The 24292-nt window shown below is 42.1% G+C and overlaps 1 protein-coding gene across 1 annotated transcript in view; it reads left to right on the forward strand.

Annotated features, from left to right (window-relative positions):
- The window catches only part of LOC136866006 (uncharacterized), a 142133-nt gene that overhangs the window by 109120 nt on the left and 8721 nt on the right, over positions 1 to 24292 (forward strand). Inside the window, exons 3-4 of the mRNA XM_068226798.1 lie at positions 13438 to 13604; positions 17992 to 18279. Coding sequence (XP_068082899.1) covers positions 13438 to 13604; positions 17992 to 18279 — 455 coding nt within the window. The remainder of the gene's footprint in view (positions 1 to 13437; positions 13605 to 17991; positions 18280 to 24292) is intronic.

Here is a 24292-nt window from a genome sequence, read left to right on the forward strand (position 1 = left end):
TGAATAAATTTTACATATTGGGTCAAATAATACTCTAATTATTATTATGGGCCGGCAGGATACGGCTCAGTACAACCCCAGTATTTGCCTGGTGTGAACATGGGAAACGTCGGAAACTATCTTCAGCGCTGCCGACAGTGGGATTCGAACCCACTATCTCCCGGATGCAAGCTCACAGCCACGCGCCCCTAACTGCACGGCCAACTCGCCCGGTTGTTAAGACATTTTCACTCGTGCCATGCAAACACTAAGGTATAAGGAATGCCATATTTATCCATGCAGATTGGAGGGCACTGAACCCCCTGAGGATCGAACGGGAACTTAGAGAGGAGTAAAACTAATCTATAGACAGGTTTTGGATAAAGTTGTATTATTGCATTTTTTCAGCTGATGGCGTGTACAGAGGGCTATCCCATCGTTGAATTTAGTGAGGGTAATTTACAGAAAGTGGCAGACAAACCCTAACCGTGTTCCAGATTTGAACCGGGGACTATTGAATACGAAGCCGTGATGAGCCATGATTATTGTGTTGATTGTGTTGAGGCCTAGAACTGGAGATAGTATTGTGGCTGACGTAAGGAGTTGTACCTGGTTTGTGAGAGTGTGTACCCCAGACCAGACGTTGTAAAAAATGATATTTTTGATGGCTGATAAGCCGAGACTTCTTGTCGCTCAGCAAGTTTGCTTCCCAGTTAAAGAGCGAGATATTTGTGTGTCCCACTGAAGGGTTTGAGTGAAAGTTTACGCATAGTCCAGTTCCTTGAGAGGGTCGTAGTAGGCCAGAGACGGTTGCTTGAGCCACGCAGATAAAGATTGTAATTTTTCCCTCGCCAGCCAGCTGATCACCTGCTTTGAAAACATGTAGCGAAGAACAGCCCGGTGTATTGTGACAGACTATCACGAGAACTTCGCAAATCCTCAGAGTGATCCCCGCTCACTCCGATGCTGTAAGGGTAACATTATGTCTTTCTTTTCCAGATGTGGTTTATTTGTGTTTATTGTTTATGTGTCTTATGTGTGTGATAGTGTTGTCGATTTTTTGTGTTCGTTAGTATTTGGATTGCGAGGTTTCCATACCCCTGTTTTATGGTCACGATCTGGATATCGTGTATTAGAATCAGTGCTTTTTGGTGGGTTAAACTTAGAACCAGTCCCCAAACAAAGTGTTCCTTTTGTATGTCTATATCCGACAAATTCGGAATTATTGTAGTTAGACAAAAATTGAATGGATCATTATATATTCATGTAAGAGACGGTTTTTAATCGCAGCCTGCGGGCTAATCGCAGTCGACTTAAATCGATCTCCGTTACAAGTTGGTAGATTTCATGTTTCCGAAGTTATTGAACTTTATATGCCCGGGTTCTCGACCCCTATGCTTTGAACGACCTATAGTGCCGAATTTAATATTGTTAATTTATTTTTAATATATAGTTTGGATTTTTCACATTGGGATATAGTTCGTTTTGAATTTGAACTTTATGTTTTTGACGAAATAAATTATGTTTTTACCTCCTTTATCTTGCTGAGTTCTTATTCACGAATACGTATTCTAGAACCTGTCCCTATCTTGTGTGATAATTTTGTTGGCCATATTTTGTTTTTCGGACGTACCACGCAGTTTCTCCGCTGTGCTAGACCAATAGGGCCAGAGGAAAGGTGTAATACTATACACGTTCAGGTGCTCTTCGATATTTAGAGCCTGGGAAGGTACCCGATTATCGTAATTATAACATTACCACGACTACTCGAAAATTAAGAATGAGCCCTCGACTGCGCTAGGCATAGTTAGTCAGCAGAAGAGGAGAAAGAGGGTTTGATTTCAACAATAACAGGCTATATCCAGCTTGGTGAAGTGGAGAATCAATGATTATGATGGTGATTGTGATGGTGATGGTGATGATAGACGGACTTCGGAACGTGCAATCTTTGAGAAGATTGTGGCATTACTGCCACCATCGCTTGTGATTCTGAGAATCCTGGGTTCAACTTCTAGCCAAGTATTAGATAATGAAATTATGAACGAAAGATAACAAATTGGGACCTGGAATTAGAAAATACAAAAACGAAATTCAGGAAGCCGTCATCTTCTCTTCATTAAATATCTGTATTCCGATGACGAACTTTGAATGCAGTATCTTATATTTCGAGAAATATTTCCAGAACACGAATGAGGAAGATTTCCAGAGATGTCAAAATTATTCCGAAATGGACAATGTGTACATCTTTAGGGGTTTTCAGATCATTTCTTGTAAAAAGAGCAATTCTACACACTCAAGGTGTATGGTTGTAGTTAGTTAAATGTAAATATAGTAATGAACATTGGGAGTGACTAATGTTTTATGTGTGTGTTTGTATTACACCCGCCGGCCTGAGTGGCTCAGTCGGTTAACGCGCTGGCCTTCTGACCCCAACTTGGCAGGTTCGATCCTGGCTCAGTCCGGTGGTATTTGAAGGTGCTCAAATACGTCAGCCTCGTGTCGGTAGATTTACTGGCACGTAAAAGAACTCCTGCGGGACTAAATTCCGGCACCTCGGCGTCTCCGAAAACCTTAAAAGAGTAGTTAGTGGGACGTAAAACAAATAACAATATTATTGTATTACACCCGAACGAAACACAAAGAGTCCCATGAAAATATGCCCTACTCTCGATCTTTTACGAGTTACATACTTTCCAACTTTGTACAGGAAGTATTGATAACAGCCCTGGCTCACTCATGTTGGTGTACACGCATGCACAGAAATGGTGTCCTGATATAAACAAAGCCTGGCGTCCATCCACCTCCTCGTTCGATGCATTACTGCAGGTAAACTGAAATGATTGAAATAGGCACAGTGGTAGATGTTTTATGTATAGTAATATACACACTGTGCCTTCAGCACTATCCGTTCACTCCCTTCCCCTCCTTTTCGGTACTGGAGTGGCCTTCAACCCCTTCACTCCCTTTTTCAGTACTGGAGTGGGGCAGTGTTGAATGTTTATATCGGGACACAATTTCTGTACATGCGTGTACCAGGAGGGAAATAAGAAGTGCTCAAGATGTCCCCCATGTGCCTGAATACACGCCTCAACACGCCACCTCATTGATTTTCGGATACGTTTAAGCTCTCCAGGCAATACACGTATTCGATGGCTACCTTATTCCACACGCTGGCGAAATACTGTCACGTCCGTAGCTGCATACTTGACTCCAAACTTAATTCTATGTACGAACTCTGCTCAATTTCAAGATAATAACAAAAACAGGCGTAGTTCTTGATCAATAGATCGTAGGGCATATGTTCATCGAGACTTCTACAGTTGGTTTGGGGTGTCCTATCTACCCCTATCTCCAATCTCCCTCCCACTGTCACAGATTACTTCCCACGTATTTGGAAATACTCTGTACACTATTATCGAGGAATATGGTGGAATCTGATGCAGTTACATTCCTGTAAAATCAATGTTGAATAGAAAATTCAATGGTACGCTGGAAAATATTAGTTTTAAATGTCTATTTCCTTACTGACAATTATTTAATATTATGAAGTTTTTGAAGTTAAATTAAAATACAATCTCTTTACGAATACAAAACACGTATAGCTTGGAATTTTCTAACATTCAACAAATATGAAGTATCTTCATCTCACAGACAGAAAAATATTACAATTTGATAGACACTAAATTTTCTTGTACTGAAATTAATTCGCACTTTGTGCTAAGAAAATGCTGTGAGTACCACCAAATACTTGCTGTAGTTACCACTGTATATAATAGCACCCCGTTTACATTTCACCGAAATTCCCGTGAACTCTTTAGTAAGAGGGACTATTCAAAATCCACTTTCATCACGAAATGGGTGTTCGGTCTCGTTTTAGAGTTGCTTACTCGTATTGAACGAGGTCTAGCTCTTCCCACAGTCCACGAAATGTACTTCATTAAGTGCAAAGGGAAGGCCAACATAATGTACATTACATACTTCATTTATTCACAAAACTATTTACACTGTACAAAATATACATTAGGACGCTGTGGTCCATGTTGTAGCGCACAAACACAATACTGTTACCCACGTTCGTCCAAGTCTCTGAACTCACTGACACCGGTGAGGCGCATGACTCTGTCCCCCTTCCACTGGGGCTGTAGCAGTCTGATTGTGCTGACCTCTGACGACAGAAAACACATGGCGTTCAATATACCGCCCACTTAATTTATATATAAATTACAAACATAAATATTATTAAGAACAATAAAAATTAGCACTCACACTGAAAAAGTCAAATGAAAAAAACAAAGTTTTAGCACATAAAAGATTACACCATTTCACTAATTACACTTTTTCACTATATACAGTTTCAACCTCTTCTGGGAAGACACAAAGTTTTGCAATTGGCCGTTTGAAGGTCCTCTTGGGCGCGCGAATAGTGGCAACTCGCACCAAGCCGTCAGCACCTGCGTGCGTATCTACCACGATCCCTGTCTGCCACACGAGAGGTGGCAAGTTGTCTTCCTTGAGAAGAATTAGAGTTCCGGTCTTGAAGGTTGACCCTTCCTGCTGACCACTTAGTCCGCTGCTGGAGTTGACATAGATAGTCCCTTGACCATCGCTTCCAGAAGTACTGTCTGCAACGCTGAAGTAGTTGCCACCTCGACAGACGAGAACCTGAAACTGTAAGTAAATCTGGCTCTGGGATGGTTGTGAGAGGTTCTCCAATCAGGAAGTGACCGGGAGTCAGGAATGAATAGTCATCAGGATTATCAGACAATTTGGTTATTGGTCTCGAATTCAGTCATGCCTCAATCTGAACTAACAACGTGGACATTTCTTCAAAAGTCAGTACAAGATTTCCTGCAACCTTCTTCAAATGGGACTTAGTAGACTTTATGCCAGCCCCCCACAGCCCACCAAAATGAGGGGCATGCGGTGGAATAAAATGCCACTGGATTCCACATTGAGATGCGAAGTCATACACCTTCGTCTGATGTACTTGAGATCTGAAAAGGGTGTGAAGCTCCCGTAGCTCGTTTCTTGCTCCCACGAAGGTATTTCCATTGTCGCTGTAGATATTCTGGCAGATACCCCAACGCGATGTAAATCTACGCAGAGCAGCTAGGAACGCATCAGTAGACAGGTCAGAGACAAGTTCAAGATGGATCGCCTTGGTAGCCATGCAGATGAATAGAGCAATATAACATTTTAGCGGTTACATCGCCAAGCAGACTTGAAGAAGGACTATGTTGAGTTCATGACAGAATATGCTGTTCTTCATCACATGGAACTTGTGACAACGCAAACCAATAAGCCAACATATTACCTGCCGCATCATGCTGTAATTAAGCAGTCCAGCACTACCACTAAGGTCAGAGTCGTCTTCAACGCCTCTGCTAAAACTACTAGTAACTACTCACTGAACGATATCTTGATGGTTGTACCTACGGTGCAAGAAGACTTGTATTCTATCATCTTGAGATTTAGAACACATAAGTATGCCTTCCCTGCAGATGTTACAAAAACGTACAGGCAAATTCTAGTTCATCCTGATGACCAAGATCTGCAACGCATTGTATGGCGTTCATCTCCGAATGAACCTATCCAGATTTTTCGACTTTCCACTGTAACTTATGGTACCTCAGCAGCGCCTTGTTTTAGCCACGAGATGCCTGGTACAACTTGCCAACGATGGTGCACTGCAATACCCAAGAGCGTCGGAGACATTACGAAGAGACTTCTATGTTGATGATGTTCTGAGTGGAGCAGATACCATTGGAGATGCACTCAGTCTGCAACAAGAGCTGATCGAACTACTCAGTAGCGCAGGATTTCCTCTTCGTAAATGGTGTGCTAACCATCCTACTCTTTTAGAGCACATACCTCTTGAGCACCATGAATCACAATTGCCCTGGAGTCTGGATGACAAGGAAGAGGGTACCATTAAGGCTTTGGGACTACTGTGGCATCCTCTAAAGGACATCTTCCAGTTTGTAGCTACCAGTCACACCCAGAAGACCACAACCTGGACAAAACGTAGTGTGTTATCCTGCATTTCATCCATTTTTGATCCTTTGGGCCTCTTAGGTCCAGTAATAATAAAATGTAAAATTTTCTTGCAACATTTATGGCAGGCGAAAGTGGACTGGGATCAGAGTTTGCCTCCTGAGCTATTAACTACTTGGGAACAGTTTCATGCATATTTGCCATCACTCAACGACATCCGCATCCCTCGAAGAGTGACGGGAGACGGAGAGATTAAACAATATGAGTTACACGGATTCTCTGATGCTTCAGAAAGGGCCTTTGGAGCATCTGTTTACCTACGGAGTATAGATGTCAAGGATAATGTAACAGTAGTGCTGTTAAGCTCCAAATCCAGAGTAGCACCACTGAAACAGATTTCCCTCCCTAGACTTGAACTATGTGGTGCATTACTCCTTGTAAAATTAATGGATAAGGTTAAAACTGCACTTAACCTCAAAATTGAACAAAACTACTATTGGACTGATTCTACCAAAGTACTAGCTTGGCTTGCAGGAGAGCCCGCATCTTGGAAAACGTTTGTTGGTAACCGAGTGTCTGAGATACAACAACTTTCATCTGTAGAACAGTGGAACCATGTGACGTCACAGGACAATCCAGCTGACATCATTTCGAGAAGGATTGAACCACATCTTCTTCAAGACAATCTGTTATGGTGGGCGGGACCATCCTGGCTCTACCAGCCACCGTCAACCTGGCCTGTCAGCGACATGAAGAAAACTTCCGAACTCACTGATGTACCAGAGCAACGGAAACCAGCTGTTTGCTTATTTGTTGTCAGTCATTTCCTTGAAGACTTAGTCCAACGCTTTTATTCTTGGTCACGGTTGGTGAGAGTCATGGCCTTCATACTGAGATGCATAAACAACCTCAGGCTTGCTGCTTCAAGGAGACAGGTGGGAAGTCTGACTGTAGTAGAACTTCAAGAGGCATCGCACAGGATCATTCGTACTGCCCAAGAACGAGAATATGGTAAGGAGCTTCAAGATCTGCGACTTGGCAGACCGATCGCAAAGGACAGCAAGTTGAAGTCTCTTCATCCCTTTGTAGATGCAAACCAGATGCTTAGGGTGGGCGGCAGATTGGAACAATCGCAAGCTCCGTACAGCCAGAAACATCCCATCATCCTACCACCTAACCATTATGTGACCAGGTTGTTAGTAATGTGTGAGCACATGCGACTTCTGCATGCTGGACCCCAACTTTTGCTTGCAACCATTAGACAACGATATTGGATACCTAATGGTAAGTCTGTCATTAGGCACATAACACACAAGTGTCTCCCGTGCTACAAATTGAAGGCAAATACATCAACTCAACTCATGGGCCAGCTCCTACACCACAGGGTAGAACCCAACAGACCATTTTTGAACTGCGGAGTTGACTATGGGGGTCCACTTTACATTAAGCAAGGGACTCGTAAGAGCAAAACAAAGCTAAAATGTTATATTGCTCTATTCATCTGCATGGCTACCAAGGCGATCCATCTTGAACTTGTCTCTGACCTGTCTACTGATGCGTTCCTAGCTGCTCTGCGTAGATTTACATCGCGTTGGGGTATCTGCCAGAATATCTACAGCGACAATGGAAGTACCTTCGTGGGAGCAAGAAACGAGCTACGGGAGCTTCACACCCTTTTCAGATCTCAAGTACATCAGAGGAAGGTGTATGACTTCGCATCTCAATGTGGAATCCAGTGGCATTTTATTCCACCACATGCCCCTCATTTTGGTGGGCTGTGGGAGGCTGGCATAAAGTCTACTAAGTCCCATTTGAAGAAGGTTGCAGGAAATCTTGTACTGACTTTTGAAGAAATGTCCACGTTGTTAGTTCAGATTGAGGCATGACTGAATTCGAGACCAATAACCAAATTGTCTGATAATCCTAATGACTATTCATTCCTGACTCCCGGTCACTTCCTGATTGGAGAACCTCTCACAACCATCCCAGAGCCAGATTTACTTACAGTTTCAGGTTCTCGTCTGTCGAGGTGGCAACTACTTCAGCGTTGCAGACAGTACTTCTGGAAGCGATGGTCAAGGGACTATCTATGTCAACTCCAGCAGCGGACTAAGTGGTCAGCAGGAAGGGTCAACCTTCAACCCGGAACTCTAATTCTTCTCAAGGAAGACAACTTGCCACCTCTCGTGTGGCAGACAGGGATCGTGGTAGATACGCACGCAGATGCTGACGGCTTGGTACGAGTTGCCACTATTCGCACGCCCAAGGGGACCTTCAAACGGCCAATTGCAAAACTTTGTGTCTTCCCAGAAGAGGTTGAAACTGTATATAGTGAAAAAGTGTAATTAGTGAAAAGGTGTAATCTTTGATGTGCTAAAACTTTGTTTTAACTGACGGAAGATCTAGCAGTTGCTTAACGTGTATGTCTACAATCAATTTGGGGTTATTATATCTCTGAAAGATTAATTCCCAAGCTACCTTGAAATTGCTTTCAGTGACAGGCAAGCTTTCAATTAATTTATGAGGTTCTCCCGATAAGCATGATAGTAGGTAATAGTACCTCTGTATGTCTGTTAAGGCATGATTATTAATTACTAGGCTCTGGAAGGTATCTCGAAAATGAATAAATTCAGAAATAATTCCTGTAAATTTTGGCAGTGAAATTGTAGGGAGTCTTATTTCATGTATGCTACTGGTATTTAAAGAACTAGATGTTGCGGGGGAAGTTGCATTCGAATTTGCATTCAACAGAGTTTCCATCTTAGATTCTATTTCTAGGATGAGTTCTTCAGTGGATTCCCTATCTGCATCATGAACTTCTTCGGTATCGCTAATTTCTAACTGGGTTTGAACATCGTTGTATTCCTCCTTACTTGAACATAGCAGCCTTTGCCTAACTCGAATATCATTCAGATTTGAGCCTTCATTAAATGTACTGACAAAACCAGCTATACGTTTTATACGAGACTTAATAACTGCTCTCTTTTTTATGAGACCTTTTCGCTGGACAGGTTCCATGGTGAAGGATAACAAGAAATAATGGATATATTATAAAGGACTGGGAATGCCAGATTACTTACAGATCAGGAGAATGTATCCTTCCACAGCAGGGCTAAAAACCAAAGAGCACTGCGCGGCTGGGCTGCACTCTAGTGGTCACTTCTGGAACTACTGCTACGGATCTGGATTACTACTCCTTGGAATTTCCATCAATTGGGTTGGCAAGACTGTATTCGTCCGCGCAAGATGGCGGCAACACACGCTTCAATCTCGAAGTTTAAAATGAATGAGAACTGTATTAGAACTCAGTTAATCACATCAGTCACAGTGTTTCATGTAGAAAATGGTTGTGAATCACATACATGGCACGTTAGTTGAAGTCACTCATTTGTACCTTACTGCGCAGTACTTGGCACGTGGGTGGTTGTAAGTTTGGCGGTAAAACGAACACATTCGTACTTCACAAATGTAAACACTTGTAAATAAACTGTTATCACTAATAGGCCTAAATGCGCAGATTATGAGATGTAATATCGTCACTGAATCACATCGGGCACTGGAGGACCAAAATGTTCGGTCTCGTTTTAGAGTTGCTTACTCGTGTTGAACGAGGCCTAGCTCTTCCCACAGTCCACGAAATGTACTTCATTAAGTGCAAAGGGAAGGCCAACATAATGTACATTACATACTTCATTTATTCACAAAACTATTTACACTGTACAAAATATACATTAGGACGCTGTGGTCCATGTTGTAGAGCACAAACACAATACTGTTACCCACGTTCGTCCAAGTCTCTGAACTCACTGACGCCGGTGAGGCGCATGACTCTGTCCCCCTTCCACTGGGGCTGTAGCAGTCTGATTGTGCTGACCTCTGACGACAGAAAACACATGGCGTTCAACAATGGGGATCCAACAAACCGCCGTATATGAACAAATGTATCTAGTATAGTAAATACTCTGATGTGAGGAGTGGAGACCTTAGATTCATTTGCCTGCCTGATACAAGTTCACTCAATATAACAATGAATTAGTTCTAAATGTAACTAATGCTTTTAACACTTCCTGTGTATGGATCTGTAATAATGTTAAATATGTTGCTTTATTTCTGGACTAGGGTTCGTCAAATGGGCCACATATATTTTAATGTGGTTGAATACGTTTCAAAAGCTACTTACATTATTTTCATAACTATTTTCTTGTCTATTAAGCTGAAACAATTTAAGTCGTGCTCTGTATAATTGAAGAGCTCACTTCTAAAGTGACGTAAATCCCAAACTGATGATTTTTCCTTCTTTCATAAAATAGTTGATAGGTTCTCTCATCGTACAGCACAGGTTCAAGTCTCAATACGTCTTATATTCCACGTTAATTGAGATATGAAAATTACGTTTATTTGCAAAGTGTATTTATTTCCAATAATTTATACTAATCCGTTGTCTCTCTGAGCGTCTCTTGACGTGATGCAGAAACATGGCTGCTTGCAGCTACTAGAGGAATAGTGTTTGTGTCTATGTTGTACTTCACAGTGCTAATCTATCTATATATATAAAGAGTTTTGTCTGTACATTGCTCAAAATTTAAAAAGGATGGTATTTCTGTATCGGTCGTGTCCATAGTAGCAAGGAAATGCACTTTTTAATTTTCCGTAATTTCTGTCTGTTTGTCTGTCTGTCTGTCTGTCTGTACACGCATCACGAGAAAACGGCAGAAGAGAATTGAATGAAAATCGGTATGTAGTGTCCGGAAATAAGCCGTTACAATCTAGGCCATAAAAAATTTTATTCACGCTGAGAGAAATGGTAGTTTAGGCGAAGGCCTAAAATTTAATTCTCAGATATTTATATTATTAGTGGTCCTATCTTAATGACAATCGGTATTCAAAGTCGGAAAATAAGTCGCTACAATTTAGGTCATAAATAATCTTATTCAGGCTGAAACAAATGGTAGTTTAGGGGAAGGGCTAAATTTAAATTCTCAAATTTTTATGTTATTAGTGGTCCTATCTTAATGAATATCAGTATGCAAAGTCAGGAAATAAGTCGCTACAATCTAGGCCATAAATAATTTCATTCACGCTGATTGGAATGGTAATTTAGGAGAAGGCTTAAAATCTAATTCTCAAATATTTGTGTTATTGATGGTCCTATCGACAAATATTGCATTACTAGAGTTATATAGTATTAAATTTCCGATTATTTATGTCTTATACATTTTTGCCGTACCGGCTATGATAACAGAGATATTTATGAATTTGGATTTTTGTTGCTAAGTCCATATCAGCGCTAAGTCTCGAGAAAATGGATAAACAGAATTTAATAGAAATTGTTATGTAAAGTCGGGGAATAAGGAACTACAGTCTACGCTATAAATAATTTCGTAAGACGCCTTAAAATCGCAGAGTCGAAAGAAAACTAAATGTGAAGACCTACAATACAGAAAGCTCATAACATTGAACAACAATAACATTACATTGACCATTGTTTGTTGTGATGTGCTTTGAGTCTTCTGGCGGCAGTCATGTCCAATAGATGATACTACTGCTGTATACCGAGTTTTCTTTTAAAATGTGCTTTATGTCGCACCGACACAGATAGGTATTTTGGCGACGATGGTATAGGAAAGGGCTAGGGGTGGAATTGAAGCGGCCCGGGCGTTAATTACGGTACAGTCCCAGCATTAGCCTGGTGTGAAAATGGGAGTCCACGGCAAACCATCTTCAGGGCTGTCGACAGTGGTTTTCGAACCCACTACCTCCCGGATGCAAACTCACAGCTGCGCTCCCCTAACCGTACGGTTAAATCGCTCGGTCGTACCGAGTATAACAGCCTGCCTGAATATTGGCGGGAAGTAGCTGGGGAGTTAGACAATTTTCTTCTTAAGCGTGCCATTCTTCTGGTTGATAAATTTTCTGATACTACTGGTACGTAACAAACTGGTTCATCATAGCATTCGAGCTATTCAGTCCCTACTCTGAGGCACTGATTGGAATGAGCAGTGTGTATATTTAACGGAAGAATGGCAGAGGAGGAGTGCTCACGGCTGTCTGCGGCCTGGTCATTCCAGCACTGCTACTTTGGACTGTTAGATCGGCATCGTAGTACTGTACGTTAAACGTGAGAAAATGTGCGGTTTTTCATTTGAGAGAGTATTTTATATATTAGTATTGCTTTTAATCCCTACATTCCTACTGACGTCCTTGTAATGGCCTAAATTAATTGTAATTAGGAAAACCACAAAGACAGTCTTTCTGAGAATCCCATAGCGAAGCACGGGTACATCAGCTAGTTTAGACTAATCCGCTGTCTCTCTGAGCGTCTCCTGACGTGATGCAGAAACATGGCCGCTTGCAGCAACTAGAGGAATAGTGTTTGTGTCTTATGTTGTACTTCACAGTGCTAAATCAAGGCCATGGCTAACTTTGAAGATGTAGAACATTCAATTTGGACGGACCCTCAATAAAAATCAAAACTGGATTTTAATATCTCAGATTTGAAATCTATTCAGAAAAGTGCAAACCAAGTGTTCTGCTATCCACATTTTCAGGGCTGTCAGGATGTTTTCAAAAATATTGGAGAGGAGGAAGGTAAGATCGTCTCTAAAACCCGGACAAGAACACTTAGGCCACCCAGTGAAAAAGGAAAAGATAAGGGACATTTTATTTTACAGTTTCTGTACGTCACACCGACATGGTGACGATGGGATCTAGATGGCCTAGGAGTGTCAAGGAAGCTGCCGTAGCCTTAATTAAGGCACAGCCCCAGCATTTGTTGGTGTGAAAATGGGAAGCGACGGAAACCCATCATCGGGTCTGCCGACAGTGGGGTTCAAAACCACTGTCTTCCTTGCCTACGTGCCTCTAACCGCACGGCCAACTCGCCTGGTATAAGAGACATAAAAAGGCTTCTTAATAAACTCAGCATAACGGAGGACCATCCTCCAATGCCATTTAATCAACATTTGTTTGCTCTGGCTGGCAATACTCATAAAAATAGCGACAGTGATGATGATTGAAGAAGGTGTAATTTATTCAATGTTTTGAATATTTAAAAAAAATGTGTTTTGTTCATGTATGTCTTGTAACAAATGGTGTACTTCTTTTATGATCAATATTTGAAATGTAGGTATGCATGGTCGTGTTTCAACCATTTATGTGTTTATAAATGTCACTCAAAACATATGCCAATAAATGATATAGGCTTATGTCTAAAACGGCCTAACTCCAACTTACACGAAATAATTAGCACCATTTTAATTGAAAAGAGATTTTAAAAACACAATGTCACTATGTGTAGAGAAGTAATGAGTGGAACTACATTGTATTCATAATCATATCCGAATTTAATTATAAGAAAATAAAATCGTGATTTCTGAAGTTTTGCATTTCATGGATACCTTCCGTCGCTTTTTGCATATTCTTGCAAGTTGAAGCATGTTTAAAGGTTCTAATATTTATTTTCAGGTCTGGATAATAGCGCGTTGTATTTTGAAGTACAGAGAATTCTGGCCCAGGAAGGCATACCTTCACAAACTATTGCTCCTGAGGATAAAGGAAGAGTAGAGTGCCGAATTTCACCTCTGTTTGTTCTCACAGTGGATGATGTGAACAGATTTCGAGGATTTGGAAATGTAAGTTCTCGACTAAGAGATTAATTGCAAACAATATTTAAGTCAAATATGGGCCTAAGGTAATAAAATAGTGAAAGTTGTGATTTTAATTGTACACCTATTATTATTATTATTATTATTATTAAGACGTCATCTTCAAAAGGAGGTAGACGATCCACACGGCCAGCTCTGATTTTGATGTTGCAGCCACGCCATATGAATTTACTGGAATATCTCTCAGGATCTTTAATGCAGTGGTTTCCCGTTGCCTTCTGCATCCTAATGCCGTTGACCAAACTGGTTCCTCCGCTTTTGGGAACAAATTCTTGTCCCCAGGACAATAGTGTGCCCTTACCCATACCCGCTCATCCACTCTCAAAGAGACTGTTGGCACTTGGTATAGGAGATCTCCTTATACCGGGAGATAATCGGTCCCTTCATTCGTTAGCCGCCTGCATATAAAACACTTTTATATGCAGTCGTTGCCCCTCTCTACCGCGGGGAGGTGAATGTCAGGATTTCACCGTCTTTGAAACAAGGACCAAATGGCATTTCCTCGTTTCTCTGATTCTTTAGAGAGGTATTATTATTATTATTATTATTATTATTATTATTATTATTATTATTATTGTTATTATTATTATTATTACACTGACTGACAGAGCAAATGCAACACCAAGAAGGAGTGGTTCGAAAGGGATTAAAGTTGGGGAAAAAACAGAGACGGCACGGACGAATAATTGATGTTTATTTCAAACCGATATGCAGGTTACACAATGCGCACGGCATCGACTCAGTAGGATGTAGGACCACCGCGAGCGGCGATGCACGCAGAAACACGTCGAGGTACAGAGTCAATAAGAGTGCGGATGGTGTCCTGAGGGATGGTTCTCCATTCTCTGTCAACCATTTGCCACAGTTGGTCGTCCGTACGAGGCTGGGGCAGAGTTTGCAAACGGCGTCCAATGAGATCCCACACGTGTTCGATTGGTGAGAGATCCGGAGAGTACGCTGGCCACGGAAGCATCTGTACACCTCGTAGAGCCTGTTGGGAGATGCGAGCAGTGTGTGGGCGGGCATTATCCTGCTGAAACAGAGCATTTGGCAGCCCCTGAAGGTACGGGAGTGCCACCGGCCGCAGCACATGCTGCACGTAGCGGTGGGCATTTAACGTGCCTTGAATACGCACTAGAGGTGACGTGGAATCATACGCAATAGCGCCCCAAACCATGATGCCGCGTTGTCTAGCGGTAGGGCGCTCCACAGTTACTGCCGGATTTGACCTTTCTCCACGCCGACGCCACACTCGTCTGCGGTGACTATCACTGACAGAACAGAAGCGTGACTCATCGGAGAACACGACGTTCCGCCATTCCCTCATCCAAGTCGCTCTAGCCCGGCACCATTCCAGGCGTGCACGTCTATGCTGTGGAGTCAATGGTAGTCTTCTGAGCGGACGCCGGGAGTGCAGGCCTCCTTCAACCAATCGACGGGAAATTGTTCTGGTTGATATTGGAACAGCCAGGGTGTCTTGCACATGCTGAAGAATGGCGGTTGACGTGGCGTGCGGGGCTGCCACCGCTAGGCGGCGGATGCGCCGATCCTCGCGTGCTGACGTCACTCGGGCTGCGCCTGGACCCCTCGCACGTGCCACATGTCCCTGCGCCAACCATCTTCGCCACAGGCGCTGCACCGTGGACACATCCCTATGGGTATCGGCTGCGATTTGACGAAGCGACCAACCTGCCCTTCTCAGCCCGATCACCATACCCCTCGTAAAGTCGTCTGTCTGCTGGAAATGCCTCCGTTGACGGCGGCCTGGCATTCTTAGCTATACACGTGTCCTGTGGCACACGACAACACGTTCTACAATGACTGTCGGCTGAGAAATCACGGTACGAAGTGGGCCATTCGCCAACGCCGTGTCCCATTTATCGTTCGCTACGTGCACAGCACAGCGGCGCATTTCACATCATGAGCATACCTCAGTGACGTCAGTCTACCCTGCAATTGGCATAAAGTTCTGACCACTCCTTCTTGGTGTTGCATTTGCTCTGTCAGTCAGTGTATTATTATTCTACATATGGACTTAGCCGAGTTCCAGCCCTTCTTGCCGTCAACCCTAAGTGAAGGGATGCATTATTGCATGTTTCCATTGTTGAGAAGATACAAGAAAAAAATGAATCGGGCTGACACTTACCTGGGACATGTTTTACTCAATTACTTTACGTCCGCCTCTGTGGTGTAGTGGTTAGCGTGATTAGTTGCCACCCGCGGAGGCCTGGGGTTCGATTCGCGGCTCTGCCACGAAATTTGAAAAGTGGTACGAGGCCTGGAACCAGGTCTACTCAGCCTCGGGAGGTCACTGAGTAGAGGGGGGGTTCGATTCCCACTTCAGCCATCCTGGAAGTGGTTTTCCGTGATTTTCCACTTCTCCTGTAGACAAATGCCGGGATGGTACCTAACTTAAGGCCACGGCCGATTCCTTCCCTCTTCCTTGTCAATCCCTTCTAATCTTCCCATCCTCCACAAGGCCCCTGTTCATCATAGCAGGTGAGGCCACTGAACTAAAGTCTCACGATCAAGGACACTGCCTTTGAAGCGGTAGAGGTGGTATCCCTCGCTGAGTCCGAGGGAAAAGACCAACCCTGGAAGGTAAACAGATTAAGAAGGAAAGAAAGAAAGAAAGAAAGAAAGAAAGAAAGAAAGAAAGAAAGAAAGACAGTTTCTTTAAACAATGTTATTCTTAAGAAAATCACTGTTTTTTTCCCTGCATGGGGCTGTAATAACACAAAATATTGCAAGGAAAAATATTACTTCATCCTTGTTTTTTAGGATAGAGACGTTAAGTTGCTACCATTACTATGTCAGAATACATGATACCTTGGAAGTTGCAAAATTATATTGTCCCATCATTTTTATAATAATAAAAATGTTATTGTTTTTACAACTCACGAACTACTTTTTGACGGTTTTCGGAGACGCCGATGTGCCAGAATTTTGTCCCGCAGGAGTTCATTTACGTGCCAGTACATATACCGAAACGAGACGGACGTGTTTAAGCACTTGCAAATACCACCGGACTGAGCCAGGATCGAACCTGCCATGTTGGGTTCAGAAGGCCAGCGCCTCAACCGTCTGAGCCACTCAGCCCCACGTAACATTGTCATTTTAGTTAACTTAGTGACTTTTAGCGTTTCAGATTATTTGTCATTTGTCAATTATTTTGCAAATAAAATAATTGCTTCTTAATATTCTCCTTACTAAGCTTCGACCTCTTTGGGGAAAAAAGTAAATATACGCATTTGCTGAAAAGACACCCTACAGGACCATTTGAAAGAATACCTGTGTTTAATTTTAAGAACATGATGTTTTTTGGTGGTGCTAGAGAGAGATAAGAAAGTACCTTAACCATCACTGGTGAAGTTACTGGTTCTGCTGTAGTAGATCTGAAAAAGTTATCTTCTTCATCGTTTTTTTTTTTCATATTTTCTCCTTCCATGTAACGATCACGTGGAAGGGCATCCATTCCTAACCTTCCAATCAAAACCAAAAACAGTCTGGGCGGCTTCGGCGAAACTAGAAATGACTACGGCAAGCTGAAGAAAGTTCTTCTTCTCTTCTTCTTCTTCTTCTTATTTATTTATTTCTTACCTAATACGTTTACCTTACGGGGTTGGTTTTTCCCTCGGACTTACCGAGCGACCCCACCTCTACCGCCTTAAGGGCAGTGTCCTGGAGCATGAGACTTTGGGTCATGGTAGACTGCTGGGGAGGAGGACCAGTACCTCACCCAGGCAGCCTCACCTGCTATGATGTACTGGGGCCTCGTAGGGGGATGGGAAGATTGGAAGGGACAGGCGAGGAAGAGGAAGGAAGCGGCCGTGGCCTTCAGTTGGATACCATCCCTGCATATGCCTGGAGGAGGAATGGAATATCACGGAAAACCACTTCGAGGATGGCTGAGGTGGGAATCGAACCCTCTATATTCATATAACCTGCCAAGGCTGTCCGCCTTCGTAGTGTAGCGGTTAGTGTTAATAGTTGCCGTCCTCGGGGGTCCGGGTTCGATTCTCGGTACTGCCAGGAATTTAAAACTGACAGGGGGGCTGGTATGTGGTTGAAATGGTACATGCAGCTCATCTCCAAAGGGGGTGTACCTGAAAAGAGCTGCATGACCTCGGGATGAGGACACGAGTTTACTTTTATACCTGCGAAGGCTGAGTGCACCCCGTTTCAGCCCTCGTACCACTTTTCAAATTTCGTGGCAGAGCGGGGAATCGAATCCAGATCTCTGAGGGTGGCAACTAATCACACTAACCACTACACCATAGAGACGGACATTATTATTATTTTATTATTATTGATTAAAATGAAAGGCTTTATTCTCGACTGTGTATGGTTCCAGTTTCCTGACAGTTCAGTGCAGGATCGTACGGTATGGCTTTTGCTACTTTTGGAAGATGAACGACTGGAAGAAGTTCTGTTTGGAGTTGACATCCCATTCGACCGGGAATTTTTGGTAGCTGAGAAATGCAGGTCTGGAAATACTATAAGTGAAGTATATCGCACGTCTAGATCTCAGCCACTTCAGATATTCCACTACGGAAACTGGTCTGGTCCGTGGCCTGGTCTAAATCTGTACGAAAGGCGCAGAGACCTTCAAGGAATCACCTTGAGAGCAACAGCAATGAGAGTAAGTCAGAAACAATAATTATAATTGTTGTGTTGAAAGTGTTGAAAGTGTTCAAATACGTCATCCTCGTGTCGGTAGATTTACTGGCACGTAAAAGAACTCCTGCGGGACACATCTCCGGCACCTCGACCTCTCCGAAAATCGTCAAAAGTAGTTAGTGGGACATCAAAACAATAACCAACAAGGAACGAGGCCTCGGGTTAGATTCCTGCCAGGGACGGTGTTTTTAACCTTCATTGTTTGTTTCCTCTATCTCAGTGACTGGATGTCTATGCTGTATTCAACATCGGATTTCGTCCTAGTTAGGGCCCTATCCACAACGACGTGCACGTCACGTCACCCATGGGCGTCAACTGTAAAGACCTGCACCAGGCCTCACCATGAGCCAAACGCCATTATTATTATTATTATTATTATTATTATTATTATTATTATTATTATTATTATTATTATTATTATTATTATTATTATTCCGGGTATTTCGTGGAACACAGGGGCGTAAGACGGTGCCGGAGTGAATGGGTGGACAGGGAAATGACCAGAGCATAAGTTAAAGTACTAAATTTTGAAATTTTATTTCTTTCCTTTTTCGTTTTCTGATTCTAAAATTTGGTAGGTAGAACATCTGAACAAGCAACAACAAGTAACAGTTAAATGGAATAACAATGAGCTTGTCACCTCTGATAACAACAGTGAGTCCAAAAATCAGATACAAGAACTGGTTGAAATTATCAACAAGATAATATATAAGAGATGAGCTTTGTAGTTCTGAAGGTACACCGAGCATATTTGTTCCACTCACTTACATTCTAGGAGACTTAGCTCCTTAATGTTACTGTAGTCCAGCCTCTAAGAGACACAAGCTTCTTCATCATCATCATCATCCGTTTACCCTCCAGGTTCGGTTTTTCCCTCGGACACAGCGAGGGATCCCACCTCTACCGCCCCAAGGGCAGTGTCCTGGAGCTTCAGACTCTTGGTCGGGGGATACAACTGGGGAGAACGACCAGTACCTCGCCCAGGCGGCCTCACCTGCTATGCTGAATAGGGGCCTTGCGGGGGATGGGGAAGATTGGAAGGGAGAGACAAGGAAGGGGGAAGGAAGCGGCCGTGGCCTTATGTTAGGTACCATCCCGGCATTTGCCTGGAGGAGAAGTGGGAAACCACGGAAAACCACTTCCAGGATGGCTGAGGTGGGAATCGAACCCACCTCTACTCAGTTGACCTCCCGAGGCTGAGTGGACCCCGTTCCAGCCCTCGTACCACTTTTCAAATTTCGTGGCAGAGCCGGGAATCGAACCCGGACCTCCGGGGGGTGGCAGCTAATCACGCTAACCACTACACCACAGAGGCGGACCACAAGCTTCTTACAAACTTTTATCTCACAATTTTCAAAAACAGTTTTTGCATTCACTTCTCCTCAACAGTCTGTTACACACTCGTTTATCAATAATAATTACACTTTAAACCGGGGCAATGAGTGCCCATACTAAATGGCCTTGTGGCCCGAAGTTGCAGAGGGGTGACTAAACGAAAAATATTAAATGCCGAAGGCGAGTGAAGAATTTACAGGTTTAGAAAATTTGAGTCACCCCATACCAAGTTGAATGGGAATCGACAGGGGGTGAACACTCTTTGTTTCCTTAATTTACAGGTTTCCCAGCAGGGATTTGAACAGAGTCCTCAGACTTACCGAAAATTTACATTTAAACTATGACTTTAGAACTTTACATTAAGAAAAGACGTTTGAAACCTTCCTCTCAAGTTATCTGACGGGAGCTAGCACATGTTAAGAAATTTCTGTCATTACCTTGAGTACATGGGTCTTGCCTCCTTATTACGCCGCGCATACACTAGATCCGAGTGATGAAGCTTTTATAGCATCTCAGAGAGGAAATTTCCAGAACTCTTTATAGATAGGCTGGATGCCTGTACACACCCCCAATTTTAACTGGTTGGAGAAATATACACGAAATTCCTGATTGGTTGATAACTTAAGGAAGAAGGAAGCCGTAGGAGTGTTGGCAACATAGGTACATTAAAAAAAACCAATCTAACAAACTTAAGATTTGCCACCTTCAAAAGGTTGAAATTCCCTTCAGACTTAATTGTCCTTAATCCCGCCGGGGGGCACATCGGCCGATGGTAGAAACATCTAATGGTTGAAGGTCCAAGTACCTTGTGATACAATAGTTCAAGATTCGTAGCACAGATGGCCTTCTAGAAGGCGCGCAGTTCAATGGAACGCAGAAGGTGTATCCCCGGTACACTTATTATCATTATTATTATTATTATTATTATTATTATTATTAGTAGTAGTAGTAGTAGTAGTAGTAGTAGTAGTAGTAGTAGTAGCCTCCGAGACTCAGGCGGCAGAGCGCCGGCCTCTCACAACTGGGTTCCATGGTTCAAATCCCGATGGCTCCATGTGCTGGACACAGCGGAGGCCGGGCAGGTTTTCCTCCGAATACTCCGGTTTTCCCTGTCATCTTTAATTCCAGCAACACTCTCCAGTATCATTTCATCTGTCAGTCATTAATCATTGCCCCAGGGGAGTGCGACAGGCTTCGGCAGCCGGCACAATTCCTTTCCTCACCACCCGATGGAGGAGCTTCTTTTATTCTGTTTCTGACCCGGTCAAATGACTGGAAAAAGGCTATGTATGTATGTATGTATGTATGTATGTATGTATGTATGTATGTATGTATGTATGTATTATTATTATTATTATTATTATTATTATTATTATTATTATTATTATTATTATTATTATTATTTACTGTTGGGCTTTACGTCGCCCCTTCGTGCTATTCAACAGGAGCAGGCTGTGCCGGCACCAGGTTTAACCCTCTCCCTTCGGGATAGGAAAGGGCTAGGAGTAGGAAGGAAGCGACCGTGGCTTTAGTTAAGGTACTGCCCCAGCATTTGCCTGGTGTGAAAACGGGAAACTACGGAAAACCATCTTCAGGGCTGCCGCCAGTGGGGTTCGAACCAACTATCTCCCGAATGCTAGCTCACAGCTGCGCGCCTCTAACCGCACGGCCAACTAACTCGGATTATTATTATTATTTTTATTATTATTATTATTATTATTATTATTATTATTATTATTATTATTATTATTATTATTCCAGAGTACAGGAATATTGTCTTGAAAAACGAGTTTGTCTGTGTCACACGTAGTCTGTTACACTTTTAAATGCCAATCGACAAGGTCGGCATTCAATGTGGCATCTGTGAATGAAGAAGTCAAGTTCCTAATGAGCTATGCTACTCAGCGAGTTGATCAGAAACGCTTCTTTCCTTAACGTAATTACAGAGGCGACTTGAACATTATGGTAAATATAAGAATGCAGGATTTGTTACTAGGAACTACTGTAGCTTATTAGAACCCTAGCTGTAGACTACCCGTGCTTTTGGCTACTCATTCATTTCATCTCATCAAGTCCTCTGATGAGGTTGAAGTCAGGAAGGGCAACTGGTCATAAAAACCCGCCACGACAAATTCATCTCACTTCATACTCGAATCCGTAGAAAAACGGGACAAGGGTCGGAAAACAAACAATTTGTTTTAAGAGGATCAGGTAGTGTAAACGCGGGTCACCGATAAATCCTTAATATCCAAACTACTTGAAGAATCCTTGTAGTATTTGAAGTATTGTTAGAATAACTTGTGGGTATACATCTGATTGACCCAGTGAGCAGTTCAGGAAGTTCAGAATTTTTAAAAAGCGAAAAAATCCACTACTGCTTTGTGTACCTTTATCTCGTGATCTAGACGACACAGAGTCATGAATATTGGTACATACAATTAAATACACGTGATTAATACTCTATATCCGATTTATACAAATTGATTTTATGGTTGACTTTATAAAAAATCAAGCAAATTTCTTTAGCCTTTCTAGAACAGTTTTTGGTTCATATTTAATTATCATCCCCGTAACTACTAATAAAATCTAACCCATTCGGCTACAGTTTAGGTGTTTGTATTTGATCAGTATGTGGTAGAGATATTTCGAACGTGCACTTTGTAGCTCCCGAGTAAAAGGTACATAACTGAGAAAAAATGGCATTTTGAGAAAAATGAGGTTGAAGTTCGAGTAAGAACTTGCTCATGATTTTCAAATATAACGGGCCAATATTCATCTTCCTCCGATTCATTGCTTCTCTTTTCTTGTCTTCTCATTCTGCCTTCCTTGGTTGAATATTCAACTGCTCTGCCAGCATAATGTATGTGTTTTCAGTCGATTTCTTTTCCTCTCTTTCTGACGTTCAACTCTGGACGCATGTGAAGTTGTATCTTGCTTAGTAATTTCATCAGATATATTTTTTTCACATGCCTCTTTCTTCTCAGACGGTGTATGCTGGTTTCCACGGAATTTCCGTTTGTAGAACACTTTCTACACTTAAAAAATAAATCACGAGCAAGATACACTTTAATCTGTCCCTGTAATAATTAAGACGAGAATTCCTCAAGGCAGTATTATTGGACCTTCAGGTTTTCTTATATATATATATCGATGATATGTGTAAAGAAGTGGAATCAGAGATAAAGCTTTTCGCAGATGATGTTATTCTGTACAGAGTAATAAATAAGTTACAAGATTGTGAGCAACTGTAAAATGACTTCGATAATATTGTGTGATGGACAGTAGGCAATGGTATGATGATAAACGGGGATAAAAGTCAGGTTGTGAGTTTCACAAATAGCAAAATTCCTCTCAGTTTTGATTACTGTGTTGATGGGGTGAAAGTTCCCTTTAGGGATCATTGTAAATACCTAGGTATTAATATAAGGAAAGATCTTCATTGGGGTAATCACATAAATATGAATGTAAGTAAAGGTTACAGATCTCTGCACATTGTTATGAGGGTATTTAGGGGTTGTAGTAAGGATGTAAAGGAGAGAGCATAATTGTCTCTGGTGAGACCCCAACTAGAGTATGGTTCCAGTGTATGGGACCCTCACCAGGATTACTTGATTCAGGAACTGGAAAAAATCCAAAGAAAAGCAGCTCCATTTGTTCTGGGCGATTTCCGACAAAAGAGTAGCGTTACAAAAATATTGCAAAGTTTGGGCTGGGAAGACTTGGGAGAAAGGAGACGAGCTGCTCGACTAAATGGCATATTCCGAGCTGTCAGTTGAGAGATGGCGTGGGAGGACGTTAGTAAACGAATACGTTTTGGTGGTGCCTTTAAAAGTAGGAAAGATCACAATATGAAGATAAAGTTGGAATTCAAGAGGACAAATTGGGGCAAATATTCATTTATAGGAAGGGGAGTTAGGGATTGTAATAACTTACCAAGGAAGATGTTCAATAAATTTCCAATTTCTTTGCAATCATTTAAGAAAAGGCTGCCACCTGGGCGACTGCCCTAAATGCAGATCAGTAGTGATTGATTGATTGATTGATTGATTGATTGATTGATTGATTGATTGATTGATTGATTGATTGATTGATTGATTGATTGATTGATTGATTGATTGATTGATTTAATACAATCACAATGTAAACCAAAGATGACATGACATGTAAACATAATCATTAAGAAGGCGGGAAAACAATTGAAGATCGTTAAAGCGGACTCGGTCTAGCCAATGTGACGAACAGAATAACCTGCGACGACAAATTTTACCGTTTTCAGTTACAAGAAGCAGAACATGGAGTATTGTTGGGAAACAAAAGAAGAGGGCGTGACAATACAAGTAGACGTATCGATGATTGCATTAAATTATCCGTAATGACCTCCAAAATGTTCCTAATAACAATGTGTTATATAATTCTGCAAGCTGTAATCGGGGAAGAGAGGAGAATTATTTGAGTTTAAAATCAAAAATTATTTCACACTACCCGGTTCCCTTAAGAGAAGAGAAGAGAAGAGAAGAGAAGAGAAGAGAAGAGAAGAGAAGAGAAGAGAAGAGAAGAGAAGAGAAGAGTTCAACTTCAACGACAAATACATAATACTAATGGGATTGACCGTGTTACAAACTGGATAACACTATACACAT

The sequence above is a fragment of the Anabrus simplex genome, chromosome 3 (assembly GCF_040414725.1).
Source record: "Anabrus simplex isolate iqAnaSimp1 chromosome 3, ASM4041472v1, whole genome shotgun sequence".
Lineage (NCBI taxonomy): Eukaryota > Metazoa > Arthropoda > Insecta > Orthoptera > Tettigoniidae > Anabrus > Anabrus simplex.